Source organism: Sturnira hondurensis, unplaced genomic scaffold (assembly GCF_014824575.4).
Source record: "Sturnira hondurensis isolate 20B ecotype Veracruz unplaced genomic scaffold, ASM1482457v3 Scaffold0020309, whole genome shotgun sequence".
Lineage (NCBI taxonomy): Eukaryota > Metazoa > Chordata > Mammalia > Chiroptera > Phyllostomidae > Sturnira > Sturnira hondurensis.
The window spans coordinates 713,367-729,384 of record NW_028092940.1 but is presented as its reverse complement, the minus strand read 5'-3'; the positions used below and the strand labels follow the sequence as shown (position 1 = coordinate 729,384).

General features: G+C 59.9%; 1 protein-coding gene across 4 annotated transcripts in view; it reads left to right on the top strand.

The window, feature by feature from the left end:
* The window catches only part of PRKAG2 (protein kinase AMP-activated non-catalytic subunit gamma 2), a 194,697-nt gene that overhangs the window by 55,727 nt on the left and 122,952 nt on the right, over positions 1-16,018 (top strand). For 3 of the 4 annotated variants that reach the window (XM_037029475.1, XM_037029472.1, XM_037029473.1), the window contains exons 2-3: positions 5,741-5,812; positions 7,729-8,008. In XM_037029475.1, the coding sequence (XP_036885370.1) occupies positions 5,741-5,812; positions 7,729-8,008 (352 nt within the window). Of the gene's footprint in view, positions 1-4,841; positions 4,856-5,740; positions 5,813-7,728; positions 8,009-16,018 lie in introns of those variants that run through there. The other variant, XM_037029474.1, reaches the window with a different exon arrangement.

Here is a 16,018-nt window from a genome sequence, read left to right as displayed (position 1 = left end):
GTCTCTGGGGCCTGAGTGAGGTGGGGGGGGGGGGTGGTCCTCAGCTCTGAACCGGGAGACACAGGGACCTCCTGAGGTTGCTTTTAGCTCTGGTCAAGCGCAGGCGGCCCACAGGACAGGGCAGGCCCAGCTGCCTTTTAGCAGGAAGGCTGCGGCGTCTCCAGAGCAGGCGCACTTCGCTGTCCCTCTCGCATACCCACACCCAGGTCCTGAGTCGCCGTCCTGCCTCCGGCAGCGGAGGGACCAGGCAGCTCTGGTTCAGTTAGCATCTCTGTGGAAACTCTTGGGCCAGATTTCAGGTCTCGGTCAAGCGGGAGTCAGTGACCCAGGACTCAGGGCCAGTGTGCGGGGTGACACACACTGGCCCTGAGTCCTGTGCCTCTTCCCAGCCTTGGTGGGCGAGGCCGAGGTCTCCTCAGCTGGTGACCCTGACAGTCCCCTGTCACTGTGGGAAGGGCCTTGGTTCAGACCATCTGATGTGCTTTTCACAGCCACCGCCCTGTCCCGCCGAAGGCGCTGCAGACTCACCGAATAGATTAAAATCCCGGGTCCTTGGGGCTGGGACGAGTGACTACGCGGAAGAGCGCCCAGGGGACAATGGAGGCCTCTTGACGGCTGTGATCTGGGAATCTGCAGCTACTTGGTTTTGGGGACAAGAACGTACTGTCTGCTGCTGTAGAGCCAGCCACAGCCCTGGGCGAGGGCTGGGAATGGTGGTAGGGACGGGGCTTCCTTAAAGCCAGGGGCAGGGGCAGGGGCAGGGGCAGGCTGCATGGCCCAGGGCGTCTTTCGTCGGAAAAAGGCCAGCTCACTGCCAGGCCGAAGACCCAAGGTCACTGGCCAGGGTGCAGAGCCAGGCGGTAGGCCAGCTGTGACTCAGCCAGGACCACCAGGTGTAAGGGAAGTGGAGTGGGGGGCGTGGGAGTGAAAAATAGGGGGTTTCTTTTTCTTTTTAGCATCAGGAAGTCTCTCAGACGGCAGGCAGAAGCGGTAACGCCTCCTGCGGGAAAGGAAGACTCCTGGAGTCTCCCCAAGGGTTAAGTTTAGGCTTCCCCGAATCTGGCCCCGGTCCCGCCCCTGTTGCCGAGTTCCAGTGATTCAGGGTTTGTTCCTTATTTTTTTCTGAGAGTGGTTATGTAACGTGCGTGTTTTTCAAAGGCTCCAATTGACCGTGGCTCTGGTCACCAACCCCCCACCGTGGTACCAGGAATTGCCTGTTTGGTGGTGCCGAGGTTTTGCGCAAAGCCAGTCCATCTGGAGACACCCCGCCAGGCCTCCCACTTGCGCGCTCGCCAAGGCCCTCACTGCCACCTTGGGCGGGTCCCAACCCTCTTCCCCGAGGGTCAGACACAGACAGGGCCAAGTCCTGCGGGCAGCTGCCCTGGGTCAGTGGCTGGGAATGGGCGAGTGGGGGAAACAGGCAGGACGAGGGTTCCCTGTGGGAAACTGAGGGACCCTCAGTTCAGAGGCAGCCTCTCACGCCTCCTCTGGGACCACACCACGTGTCCGTTGGGACCCACCTGGCACTTGTACTGATGACCCAGGTACTTAAGAACGAGAGGCCTTAGAAATTGCTCGAGAACCCGGAGGGTCAGCGCTCAGAAGCTGATGGAGACACAGGTCGGACAGAAAGCCATGGGCACAGCTGGGTGGTAACCTCCTCCTCTGTGAAATATCACTGGGGCCTCGAATGGCGTGCCCGTCTCCTGCCCTGGGTGTTGCTCACGTTCGTGAAGTCCCCCCCCCCCCAACCCTGAGGCCCTGAGTTTCAAGGGCTGTGAGTGGATCTGGTGGTTTGGTGGCAGGAAAGGTCTTTTGGTGACTGGTCTTAGGAGCTTGTTCTGTGTTCTTGGCGCGGCAGTGCCTCTCGAAAGGGCTCCGGACCCCACTTGCTGCTCTGTGTAGACGTGGGTGCTGAAAGGCACCTTCCGAAGTTGTCTGGTTGAACCCTGTCATTTGACAGACGTGAGGCTGACTTCAGACGTGCCCAAGATCCCCCAGGTAGTAAACCACAGGGCTGGGCTGGCACTGGCCCCTGGCTCCGTCTCTGCGAACAGGTCGTGTCGGGACCTGCCGAGGGACACGGCGCTCATGTATGCCCAGGTGGTTCCGGATGTCGCTGGTGCTCGGTGTCCCTTGGGTCTGCTCAGCGGGAGTGGGGAGTGAAAACCTTGCTGGGTGTGTCCCTTCCTCGACAGGAATCAAACGGCCGGTAATTTCACGGGAATGTTCGACCGTGACCCCCCCGACATTCAGCCCCCCGGCTGGCCCTCAGGTGCAGACGTGGGCCCTGACAGTGGCAGCCAGCCTCTCTGTTCTGTATGTGCGCCTTCCCCAGGCCTCTTTCTGGGGTACCCCAGCTGCGTCAACAAAGAAGTTTTGTTGAGACCGAGCGTCAGAAACGCTGACCCGGCAGGACGGCATCTGGCCCACATGCACGAACCCCTTCGGTTAAGGCTGAGGCGTGAGGAAACCAGCCTTGTTCTGCCAGAACTCACGCATGTCAGTTGCTTGTGAACAGTATACACTCTGTGATCTTATGGAGAAATGTTGGGGTACATGTCGGGGAGCTATAAACAAGACCCCAGCGATACAAAGTGTAGGCATGCCAGCATGTACTTGCCGGGATGCTGGACACTTTGTACTTCCCCGCACCCATGTCTCAGTCACTCCTGATTAAGAAGTAACCCTTCAAGTCCCTGGCTGGTGTAGCTCAGTGGATTGAGTGCGGGCCTGCGAACCACACGATCGCAGTTCGATTCCCAGTCAGGGCACGTGCCTGGGTTGCGGGCCAGTTCCCCGCAGGGGACTCATGAGAGGCAACCATACATTGATATTTCTCTCCTCTCCTTCCCTTCCTCTCTAAAGATAAATAAATAAAATTAAAAGAAAAGAAGAAGTAACCCTTTAAGAATACGCTAGTACCATCGGCTGCCTGGGGAAGGACATTGAACCATTCGAATCCTCACCCGCCCACCCCTTCCCCTGAGGTCTCAGTGTGCCACAGTTGCTCAGTTTTTATGGAAAGCTCTCTGGTTCCTCACAGCCTCTAACTCCGAGCTGGTGTTTGTTCCTGGCACGGAGCACCCCCAGGAGGTGGTGGAGGGACTCTGAGATAGGAGGGGGTGGGCCTGGTTGTCTGGCCCTGGGCAAGAGGCGTAACCTCTCTGACCCTCAGTATCTTCTTCTGAACCCCGGGGATGACACCACGGACCTTGCGTGGCTGTGGCGGCTGCTCTGGGGACCAAATGAGGCAGTGGCGGGCAGGTACAAGCGCAGGCCAGCGGCAGCACCAGCTCTGCGCGGCACCCTGCTCTTTTGTGACCGACTTTGGACTTTCGACTGCACTTCTGATCGGAGGTAGGGAGGGGGGATCCAGGAGCTGCTTTGAGGGTCAGCTCACACCCGGGAATGCTCCCAAACCTGGGGCTTTCCTCTTTTGTCCCGATGCAAGCCCTAGAGCGTCTCTTCCCCAGAGCCCCTGACGCTCCTCTCCGGAGCACGTGGCCAAGGTCTAGACCGTAGTGCGCACACAGGGACGAGCCCAGAGCATCATGCTGACCTTGGCAGAAACTGCATCTCAGATGCCCCTCGCTGCCGTGCTCGGTGACCTGCCTGCCCAGAACCCAGGGAGAGCCCGACTGGCTGACTGAGGGGACAGGGGAGGGGGGCAAGGCGTGGGTGGAGTGGAAAGGTGAGAAATCACATGGACAGGGCCAGCTCCATGGCCTGGGCCCTCTGATAGTCAGCCAGCCCGAGAGGCTGGGACCCAGTTCTTGGCCCAGATAGGGGCCCGGTGGCGGCCACAGAGAGTGATTTTCCCACACCGGCTCTCAGGTGTGCACTGTTTCCTGGTGAGTGCTGGAGATTAGAATCACGGAATGCAGGGGTGGGGGAGCCTTCCAGCAAGCCCTGCCCCACGTGCCCGGGGACTTCCCCATGGGGACGCTCGACCGAGCACACACGCAGTGCCCAGCAGTGAGTGGGCATGCCACCGTGGCCCCTGGGTCTGAGACTTCCACTCTGGTTGGAGGTGGCTGGAGGGCACCCCCACCAGCAGCTTAAGTCGGGCGTGGGCCTGCGTCCTGCTCTCGCACGCTCGAGGCTGTGTGGACGTGAGTCCCTTTGCCTCCCTAGCTGGCGCCTGCGTGTTGGCCGGCTCATCGGTGCGCACTGAGCACCCCATGCTGGGCCCCCAGGGACAGGGGCACCTTGCCCAGGAGTGAAGTCAAACGCTTCGACACCCTTGCTGTGTGCCAGGCAGACAGGCTGAGAACAGCAAGTTGAATAGCTTCTGCCCTTGAGGGCGTGAGAGTCTCGCTAGAGAGATCGGCTGGTAAGTGGCAGAAGGCAGCCGATGGCCCTCTCGTCGAGGTGGGGACTGAGATGCCGCCTGAGGGTGGGCACCAGCCAGAGATAATGCTGGGATCGGGCTTTGCACCCACAGAGGAGTTCTCCCCGACCCAGGGTCTGAGGGCTGGAGAGCAGCCCAGTGGAGAGGGGCAGGGCTGGGAGGGGCTGGAGGCCGGTGGTCAGCAGGGCCGTCTGTCACGCGTGGAGGCCAGGCTGACCTGGAGGGGCTGTTCTGGGAGCGGGTGGAGTGGCGGTGAGCTGGGGAGTCTGGGCGGTCGGGACAGCGTTCCAGACCAGCCGTGTCTGGGAGAGCCACAACCGGTCTGCCTGCACCACACCACTGACCGGTCAACTCACGTTCCCGGGGAGGCCCAGGCTCCCCAGGAGATTCGGATGTGCAACCAGGCCCGAGACTGTTGAAACCCATCAACACCGGAGAGGCTGGGTTAGCACCTGCCTGGGTAAAACCTGCACGTTCTGCGGACCAGGTGTGGGAGCCCAGGTGACAGCGGAGTCCCTGTGGCTTTGGGGGCAGGGCCCATGCAGACGTACTGCACCTCATTTTCTCAGGGGTCACTCTTCATGTAGAGGTTTGAAGATGCCTTGGAACAGGGGAGGCGGGAGGATGCGGGTACCACCTGGCAGCCCGGGAGAGCTGGGCCAAGGAGGGGGCAGACCTGGGCAGGGTAAAGCGGGTGCAAGGAGAGGTACAGCGAAAACCACCAAACACACTGGTGGAAGTAAAGACACAGATAGATGCAGAGGCTTCTTGTGTGCGTGGGCTAGTAGGCTTGGCGGATGGAGGGAAAAACGATGCCTTCGTGGTGGACGTGGCCAGTCTGTGGCCAGCTCCACACCCCCCACGCCACTCCTCCTGGCCACTCTGTCATCAGCTTTACTGTTCATTTTGCCCAGCTGGCCAGCCCCCTGCACCCCCATGAGGCCCCAACATCTTTCCCAGGAAGACATGCCTCCTCGGGCACTTCCTCCAGGCTCCGAGTGACATCTGGAGCCACTGTGCTGTCCACGGGCCCCTCCCCAAAGATGGGCCTGTTCCTCCCACTCCCGCCTCCTTTTGGCTCCTTCCCTTCCTCTTTGTCCCCACCTCTTCTTCCCTGCTCCTTCCCCCAGGTGACAGGTGACCGGAGGCAGCGACTTCCCATTCTGAAGGGAACAAAGAGAGTGGTCAGGATTTCTGAGGGGGGCGACCACACCGTCATACCCTCCTTGCGCCCCTTTGCCATCTGCGCCCCTCCCTAGTGGCTGATATTGGAGAGCATCAGGAAGGCAGGGCAGCACACCTGCAGAGCCGTGTGCAGCCGCTGCATGAGGCAGATGGGCACCTGAGGGCCACTGTCATTGACCATGCACTCTGTTTCCATCCTAGGACCTGAGCTCCTTCGCCATGCCGCTCCTGGATGGAGACCTGGAGAGTTCGGAGAAGCTCTCGTCTCGTAAGGTAAGGCCACCTTTCTCATGGCTCACCCAAGGTGCCGGCGAGGCAGGACTCCTTCAGCAAGGGCCCGAGATACACGTCTACCTGTGCTCCCACCTGTGCTCCCACCTGCATTCACATCTGTGTTCCCACCTGTGCTCCCACCTGCACAGCCACCTGTGCTCCCACCTGTGTTCCCACCTGCATTCCTACCTGCATTCCCACCTGCATTGCCACCTGTGCTCCCAGCTGCACAGCCACCTGTGTTCCTATCTGTGCTCCCACCTGCAGGTCCACCCTACACCTGTTCCCTATGTCTGGTGGTCTCCTGGTGCAGCCTGGAGACAGGGCCAGGGGGAAGCTGCACATGGGGGTGGTGGGTAGAGGACTGGAAGGGAAGGAATGCCAATTTGGTTGCCCAGGACCTGCGCTTGGCCTCCTCACTCCTGCTCCCGCCCCATCCCAGAGGGCGGGGACAGCTTCCTCGGACCCCAGTACCGTGGCAGGTCTGCTTTGCATTCGCCTCCAGACACCTCGAGTTACATGTGGGCCAGGACTGTGCTGGCTGCGTCCTTCATAGTGTACCCGGTCACCTTCACAACCCCGTGGCTCGGCCCAGTGTCCTCACTGGGTAGGCAAGGGCACTGAAGCTCACTCGTCACACTGCCAGGAACCAAGCTGGGCTTCTGGGCTTGCACCCATGGTCTCTGTCTCCAGAGCCCTTGCCTGTGCCACCTGTGGTAGGGTCACCTGCGTTCCAGCCACCCCACCACGTCCCCGGGCCCCCACTGCCCACCACTCGGAGCTTCTCCTTGTCTATTATTCTTAGGACTCGACAAGCCTGAGTCGCGTAGGTAGGTGGCAGAGTGGTGAACCCGAACACTCCACAAACACCCACAGAGTCGACATGCATTTCACACTAAGTGGTTAGAAAACGAAAACCCCAAACCCCTCTGTGAGGAGGTGAGTTTGAGTTACGTGGCTCTCGTCGGGTCCGGCCTCTCCGCCTCTGCATCTCCCTGTGGCCACACTGGTCCTTCCACTCAGGGTGGGGCGTGACGGAGAGGTGGATGAAGACCGAGAGTCCCTGGAAGTGGTGTCCCCACCGGTGAGCGAGAGAGCCCACACTTCGTGGCCTTGAGGGAAGCTCTAGCCCAGTTTGGAGACGCCCTCTGGTGGTGGAGGAGCTCACAGGGGTCAGCGGTCCAGGCAGCACCCCACATGGGCCCTGAGGCTGCCCCTGGGCGTGGACGCTGAGCTGCCTGCCCAGCACGCCTCTGGTCACCAGGGTCTCAGCTGGACGGGTCCCTGCCAGGCTTTGTCCTTGCTCCAGGAGCCCTGGGAACACGTCATCCGTGCAGTGAGCCTCAGAGGTGCCCGGCCTTGTTCCCTTTCCTCCTGCCACTGGCAGCTGCCCCGCCCTCTCTGTGCCACGGTAGCTTGGAGGGGGACACGTGTCCCTCCCAGCGCAGGACCCTCAGCGGGCAGCCTGGGCCCTTGTGTTCAGATCACGGAGGCCTGTTTCCTCAGTTGAAGAGGGCAGCACCTTGTTCTGGGTGGTCAGACCCGGGAGGACCAACTCCAGGTCTCTAGGACAGATCCGCAGGCAGGTTAGAGGGGGGAGGGGCTAGGGGAGGGAACATCATTTTGAGCCATGTCCACCTCCTGTCTGCCCCCCCCCCCACCAGGAAGCCCCTGCAGGGAGCTGGGCAGAGGTCCTCGGCCCCTGGGTGGCGCCGACCAGCCTGAGGGTCAGGCGCTTTCCCCAGACCACGGCGGCCGCCTCTGTCTGCAGAAGGGCTTAGGGCTGTCTCTCAGGTGGGGTGCCGTGGAGGAGCGGCTCCGTGACGGTGGCCGCAGCAGGGACGGGTATGACAGTGACAGGTCCAGGGCGGGGCTGAGGCCTGAGTGAGCCCACCCGTGTGTCCATCTCTCCGCAGGCGGACAGCCCCTTCGGCTCGGTCAGCCCCTCCAAGGGCTTCTTCTCCAGAGGCATCCAGCACCGGCCCTCCAGCCCCGTGTCGGCCCCCGCGAGGCCCAAGACCAGCCCCGGCTCCCCCAAAACCGTGTTCCCGTTCTCCTACCAGGAGTCCCCGCCGCGCTCCCCCCGCCGCATGAGCTTCAGCGGCATCTTCCGCTCCTCGTCCAAAGAGTCCTCCCCCACCTCCAGCTCGTCTACCTCGCCGGGCGGCATCAGGTTCTTCTCCCGCTCCAGAAAAAGTAAGGCATTGATGCTATTTTCCAGGTGGGTGCCGGGCTGCTGGGGACCTTCCTCTGGCCTCTTGGCCAATGTGCCCCCTGCAGGGGCAGCAAAGCTGGCCTCGTGTGGCTTTTGGTTGGTGCTCAGCGCCTACATCTGTGTCTGTCCTTGGGAACACGCCTCTCTCCGGGACAGTGTTGGTTCCACCTGGAGGCTCCTCTCTGTACCCACCCCTCGCGTGGGGCCCAGGCGGTGGCGTGGGCTGTGAGTGTCTGACCCTCGGTGAGGCCCCAGCCTCCAGCCTTTTCTGAGAAGCAGCGAAGCTGGGGCGTGTCCCTGCCCAGGGCCCGGGGCCCAGCCCTTGCTCGGGTCTGCTGATGGCCCCGGAGCCTATGAGCCCGCACCGAGGGGTGTGAGTGATGTCTTTCCGACAGATTGTGAGTGTGTAAGAGAGAGTTCTTTCAGATCATGAGTATTTGTGATGTAAGTGCAAAGTCATCTCCGTCGAGCACCGTCGATCGCAGCTGCAAATACACCAGGCGCACTCCCAAGTTGAGTTTCTCCCCTCCTCCTCCTGACTCTTTCTGAAGACGTGGGAAGTGCTTGTTCGGGAAGGTGATGATTTGGGAAACTTGCCTTTGGGCAACAGAGGTTTGGGGCGTCTTCCTTTATTCCTGAGCCACATGGGCATGGGGACCTGCTGGTCAGTGCGGTGTGACCTGGGAGGCCAGGCCACAGGGAGCAGTCTGAGCTCTGCGGCTTAGGAGGGCAGGCGGCCTTCTCTCTCCTTAATTAATTATGTTGGCAGCAACCCTATATCCCAATAAGGTCACGTTCCGAGGTTCCTGGGAAGACGTGAATTTGGGGAGAACACTTCAGCCCAGCACGCAGGTTGGCAGGAGAAGCCCAGGTCTGCCGTTCACGTCCCAGGCTGGGATATAGAGGGCAGGTGGGCACCGGGGGGGCTGGCCTGGGGAAGGGGCAGAGAAGACAACGAGTCCTGTGGTCTGGGGGAGCCTGTGGGTGGGACGGTGGGTCGAGAAGATGGGAAACAGTGGCCCACACTCCCCATCTTTTTTGTTCAGTGGTTTCAAAGGCTCATTAAGGTCCTTGGCCAGGTAACAGCCGGTTTCAAATGTCTGTCTCGTAAGATGCGCTGGATTAGATGTAGGCGATTTGGTGAGGTTTCCCTCCAGCTTCCAGGGAGCCCTGCTGTTGACAGGCCCCCGGGAGGTTGTGGAGTGACTGGCCGCTCATCACAGTGAGTGTGGGTCAGGCGAGGGAAGGCCTGGCCCAGAACACAGGCTCGTGCTCTTACCCTTGAACCACAGAGCCCAAGACCTTGACTCTCCTGAAATGGGAAACCAACCCTGCCCTGCCCTGCCATGGGTGACATGGGATGGTCCAGGCCTGTGTCCAGCTGAGCGTACTCCACTTCCCCGGGGTGGGGGGGCTGTCAGACTCCCGGCCACTTGATTCTGTAATTGTGCGTGGCCTCCGCCTGCATGGAGGGCGCACGGTCTTCCTGCTTTTCCTAGACTTCGGTCTGTTCCTGGATCGGGATGTCCAGACCACCTATGGAAGGGTCCCACAGGCTGAGGAACAGCCCTTGACCTGCCGTGGCCCCCCGTGGGGATGTCGCAAAGACACTGTTTGTTACATGAGGCCCCGAAGAACTCCTGTCTGGTGTGCACACCAGGACTAGCTGGGCTCCTGAGCACCGGGGCTGTTCCATCTTCAGCGGACACACACCACCAAACGGCCCAGTTTTCCCCATCCGCGTGGCCTGCTGGGACTCTCAGAAGCAAATCTGTGTGCAGGGCCACGTGGGGCGCGTTGGTAGCCTTATTTCTGATTCATTTTCGGTCCCTTTTCCTTTCACGCCTCTTCACTCAACAAGAAAGGCAATTTTGTGGGAGGATTTGGGGGTATTGACAGAATTTGAGGAAGAGATGATCATTCAGGATTCGGAAAGGGGAGGAACCCGCTGGCCTGGGGGGGCCATGGCAGCAGGAATTCATGGATCTTTCCACGAGGTTCAGAGAATTCCTCGTCTCCGTGTCTCTCCACATCCTGTTTTACACCGCTCATCCTTGAGTGCGTGCTCCGCCCGGCTAGGACACTGGGCCAATCTGTTTTTCAAGAAGGATTTAATTCTGCCCTGGCTGGTTGGCTCAGTGGATTGAGTCCCGGCCTGCGAACTGATAGGTCACCGGTTCAATTCCTGGTCAGGGCACATGCCTGCGTTACAGGCCAGGTCCCCCGATGGGGCGTGCGAGAGGCAACCAATCAATGTTTCTCTTCCTCTCTTTTCCCTCTCTTGTCTTCTCTCTAAAAATAATTTTTTAAAAATGAAAAAAAGGAGGATTTAATTTCATGTTACTAAACGTTCCCTAGTCACTGACAATAATCATAATTCTGTCAGTACTACACTGAATAATCGTAGGTAGTTATAAACACCTGCCACGTGCAACGTTAATTGCATTGCATGTGATGGCTCTCTTAATCTTGGTAAGAACTCCATGGAGCAGTATCTTGCCTATTTTCGCCCAAGTGGAGAACTGAGGCACAGCGGGAACAAGTCTTGGGGCAAAGACCACACAGCTAGTAAGCGGCAGAACCGGGGTTTGAACTCGGGCAGTGTGACTCCCGGGTCCACGTCTCACCCAGCTCGCGAGGCCCCACTGCAAAGGCAAGCATTTCTGGGGTGTTAAGCCAGCGATCGGACAACTAAACTAGCCATTTAGGGGGCAAAAAGTAGAGGTGATTTCTTGGTCATTTCTTATACCAGAATAACTCCTATAGTGAACAAAGTAAATGTTACTTAAACGTCCCCCAAAGTGGGTGGCCATCTTAATCTTGGGGTGTTGGCCTGTGTAATGAAGGCAAGACCAGGTTTGCACGTGTGACGCAAACAGCGACAGCCTGTCTCGCCGTCCGTGGAAGTTTGCGGCCTGCCTGTCGGAGCTTCGGCACAGCGATCCGCGGAGAGAGGGGCGGAGGGACTTATGTTTAAAAAGGCAGGAACTGTCTCAGGGGGGTCGGGGCGAGTGAGGGAGACTCGAGGACGTGGGTTGGAGTCGGGGGGCAGGTTGGAGTTTGGAGAGCGAGACTGAGTGGTAAGCCCAGGGACCGTGGTGACGGCAGAGGGACAGGGGAAGCAGACAAGAAGGACACCTTTCAAAGAGCGTGGCTGTGTTTGGAGAATACGGGCCCACCCGGAGAGCCCACCCTGCCCTCCGAACACCTCCCCGAGGGCGTCCTGACAGGACCCACCCTTCCCGCCGAGTGACATGGAAGCTCTCTGCCCACATTGTGCTACTTTTCCTCCACGAGAAACACACGCACCACCAGACCTCGCCAGCCCCCCACCTCCCTCGAAGGTTGTCGTCAGATCCCCCCTGCCCGGGGAGCGAAGGCACGCCTGCTGTCTTCTCCGTCTCAAGCTGCTAAGAGACCTGGCCTGCTCGGACCGGCCAGACCCGCCTTGGTCCTTCCCAGAGCACCTTGGCCCCACCTTCTAGCCCCACCTGGCAGGACAGCACCTGCTCAGCTTGGGGTGTCCATGAATTCTCTCCAGGGTTCTTTCCTCTTCTCTCCCTTTGCATCCCAAGAGCCAAGTGGGGCCACACCGCTTGTCCTGAAGATCGTAGGCGTGAATGCCAGGCTTGTAAATGCATCGACAAGGCATAAACCAGCTCTGAGGCATCAGCTGTCCCCGTCTCCATCCCTTACCCTCACGCCCCTCACGCCCCTCACGCCCCTCACAGCCATCTAACCTGGGCCGCTACTCAGAATACTCACGACAGCCGGGGGCACCCAGCACCGGCCCCTGGGGACAGAGTGGGGTACTGGCCTTGGCACCAGAGGCCCCATGTCCTGGAGGTCACCTTTTGGGGTAAGCATATTGCCGGACGTTGGCTTACCGGAGGTCCCAGTGGGGCAGACAGAGGCCTCTGGGCCACGCCTGTCCCTCGGCTGCTTCCGAAGCTGTTCAGTCTTTGTAGCTGGCCCAGCCGTGTTGGCCCACCGCCCGCTGGGCGCCAGCCGTCCCCACATCCCGGCACCACGCTTGTGAGCGCCAGGTTCTTAGGGGAACACAGGCCCTTTCTTTCCCTCTGAATCATTTTGGCTCAGAGGCTCAGCCTGTGGCCAGCAGAGTCCCAGCAGGGACACAGCCGAGGGACCTCGCTCTGTTCTTCCTCCCAGCAGGACCCTCGGGCCCCCTGCCTGGCGCCTCCGTCTCCCAGGTGGGGTGCCCGCCGATGGGCAGCTGGGCTGTGGCCAGGAGACCCTGTGTGGAAGAGAATGGAGAGAAAACCACCTGGAACAAAAAGTCCTGAGAGGCCACCGCTGAGTCCCTTCGAGGAGGAGACAGGTTTCCAGAAAGTGACCTTGGCTGTGGCCTCAGCCCACCCCGTCCTGGTCTCCCACCGCACGGGGTTTACTGCAGAACCCCCCTTTGACAAGCGTCTTCTCGAAGCAAAAGGAGCCCGGTTCCTGTAACTGCAATTGTGTCGCCATGGTGACGGGGGCAGACCCAAGACTCTGGTCTGCAGCCAGTGCAGCCACTGTCCCCACCCTGTCCTTGTGTGAGGGGTGGTGATGAGTCCCCACGCCCTTCCACGGATGAGGGCTGAGTCACAGGTGTCGCAGAGGACGGGGTGAAATTGAGCCTGAAATTGCTGCTTATCGCAGTCGCCGGGGAAGAGCCCTCCCGGTGGACTCTGTCCGTGACAGCCAGTCAGAACCACGGCTGCGTGTGAGGGAGGCCCCTGATGCCGGCAGCCTCAGCGGGGGTTGAGTGGGGAATCACCGTCAAGTTCTCGGGCCAGGGCTAGTGGGGGAACGAGGCAAGATGAAGAATTCATTTCACGCACAGTTACGTAGACTATAAAAATACACAATCTCATTTCATCCTTATGGTAACAGTTACGGGTCGAAGTGTGAACCCTCAAAAATAAAAAGGCGTTGACGTCCTAACCCCTGGTGTCTCTAAATGTATCTGGAAGTAAAGCCACCGTAGGTGTCATTACTTGAGGTAAAGTCAGACCAGCATGGGGGGGGGGGGCTGATTCAGCGTGACTGGCATTTATAGGAAGATGGCAATGCAAGGAGAATGCCAGGTGACTTCAAATGTGAGGACTGGCATGGTGTGTCTGCAAGCCAAGGACGCGAAGGGGTGCCGGCCACCATCGGAAGCTGGGAGAGACGAGGTGTCTCCACTGTAGGTGGCAGGTACCTGTCTGGCCAGGCCCAGCAAACCTTGGCCTTTTCTGCCCTTCCTGGCCGAGTGACCACTAGGGGGCGATGTAGCCTCACTGCTGAGCCTCGTGCAGGCCCCAGGAGGGCCTGCCCAGGGGACAAGGAGGAGACTCCCTGTCCCTCCCTGCCTGGTGTGTCTAGCCTGGGACATTTGCCTTTACGTGCACCTGCCAAACAGAAGAAGGCTGATGTCCCAGAGGAGCCATGTCCATCTCACACCTGACCAGCCTGCCCAGATCTTTCAAGTTGCCTCACGCTGAATGCATTTGCCTAGAGCTTCCAGGGACTAGGACTCGGCCGGCCGTGAGCTAGTGAGTCCCTGCCCTCGCGGGGTGACATTCCAGGGAGAGGGGACAGTCAGGAATATGCATCGTGTATGGAAATGGGGCAGGGTGAAGGGATGGGGCTGCTTTAGGCAGGGCTTCGTGGCGGAGGCAGTTGAGCAGGGATGAGAGGGGGCTGCCAGGTGGGTGTGGGGGGCTGGGCCTGCCTGGCGGGGGTGGGGCAGGGTAGTGCACACGTCTTGAGCAGGGACACCTGTGAGGCTGCAGGCAGCAGTCCAGGGAGGGAGCTGGGTGGGGCCTCACAGGCCGGGGCAGGATTTCATGTTTTTGCTGAGTGACACAGTTACGGAGGGAGTGACTTGCACACAGAGGGATCAGTGTGGCTACCGTGCAGTGACAGGTAGTAGAGATGGACGTTGGGGAACCAGCGGGGGCCACAGGTGTGGCCCGGAGAGCTATCACGGTGGTCTCCCACCTCCGTTCAGTCCCCCTCGAGCCCTGCCTTCTCCAGAAAGCCTTACGAGATTGTACCTGCCTCGAGCCGCCCACCCAAGCTCGGAGACGTGGCTGTTATTTTGGGGTGTCTGTGCAGTCTGCATTCCCCTGGGCTGTGCGCCCATCTTTTGGAAAACCATGGGTCTGACGGGTCACGTGCCTGCCCCCTACTGTCCCCAGCACCGGCCAGAGCCTCCTTCCTGGGAGGAGCCCCGGGGATCCGGGCGGAGGGTGCGTGCGTCTGGGTGAAGATGACAATGACCGGAACTGGCGAGGAAAGGGCTGGTCCTCAGTCCCCCAGTGCGAAGGGGGCAGAGTTATTCCGGGGACCCCGGAGCTCCCTGCCATCTCCTTCCTCTTGCAGTGCCCGTATCCTTTCCCTCCTCTCTCAGACCAAAGCCAACTGTCAGGAAAGGTCTGGTGCAGGAATTCAGACTATAAGGTGCGCTGCCAGAAGTTCAAGGCCGTGTACTTGGGGCGTAGTCGACACACTCATAGCTGAGAAGGGGTTTCTCGTATCAACAGCTAGACGTGACAGGCGCTTTTCAGAAGCGGTTTTCTTCCCAGAACCTCACGGTCACACGACATCAGCTCTCGGGGGCAGAGGGGGCGCATTTCTCTAGTTGGCCCCACGCTGCGCAAGAAGGGCCATCCAGCCCTGGCCAGGTGGCTCGGCTGCTTGTCCCATAAAAAAGGCATTAAAAATTGCTCACCAGGATGGCCAGCTCCTTTGATGACACCAAGGGCTACTGCAGGTCATGGCTGTGCTGTCTGTGGGACAGGCAAGAAGGTAACAGTATACCCAGGGACCCAGGAGCCCCTGTCAACCAGTGAGGGACCCACACAGCTGGTCACAGCAACAGTTGGAAATGCTCTTGTTCGCAGCCACCTGCAAGAAATGCAGTCTGTAGTAATCCGGCTCGCGTATGGCCAGAAGCCATTTCTCCTGGAACACCATTTGCCCCGGGCCCTGCCTTCTCTTTTCCATCCTGCTCCTGTTTGTTTTCCCAGCATGCCTCCTCCAACCCGCACAGCGGGACTCCCGGCGGGCGCTCAGGAAAACACCGCCCTACATGGTCAGGAGCAGCAGGGCCGGGTTGGAGCGGCTGGAAGCCAGTCGGCCTGGGAACTTTCAGGGCACGGAGAGCCAGGGGAGGAACGACGCGCTGGGCTTTGGCCAGAGGTGTGGGGTGGTGGACGTTGGAGGCTCTCTTTCTAAGACCAGCTAGCTCATGGCCATGACCGAGCCCCTGTGCACTTGGAACACCCAAGTCAATCTCATTTTCTGCTCATAATTAAATTAGGATACCAGGACTCCCGTGTAGGGCTGGGCTCCCGGACTGGATCAGCTGCACCTTGGTTGCTTTCCCGCCACGCCCTGTCTGTGGCTCTGTGTCTTCGGGTGTCGGGCGAGCCGTTTGAGTTTAACTTGTGAGATGCTGGTCCTTCTGCCCGTCTCTGTATTGGACTGTAGGCAGCTCTTCCTTTTTCTCCCAGCGACTCGAGGTTGTTTTCCAAATAAAAGCCTGTTTTCCCATAAAGTGCCAAAGGCTTTGTACTGCACGTGGAGGAAGGAACTCCGGCTTTTGAGGCTTTCACTCGGAGCCCTGGAGGCTTTGTTTCATACGCCAGGGGCTCTGGGGGCTGGGACCGCCCTGCCGCCGTCACCCATGATCAGGGAGCCACCCATGGTGGCCTGTTTGTCCCACTGTGGTGGTCTGAGGCCCCCAGTGTTTGGGCCTGACCCCCGAGGCCAGTTTCTCCACAGAACCTGGCTTCTCTCAAGGAGCCCATTTGCGGTGCACGACAGTCAGGGTCCCACCCGCAGGACAGAACCCCTCTGTGCCGCTGAAGCAGACGGCACTTAATGAAGTAGCTCCGAGGGTGATGGAGGAGCTGACACGCCAGCCAGAGATGGGTGAGGGAGCCCTTCCTGGGTGGGAGAGGCTGAGGGAGGCCGCAGTGCAGGGAAGCTGCGGCAGGGGG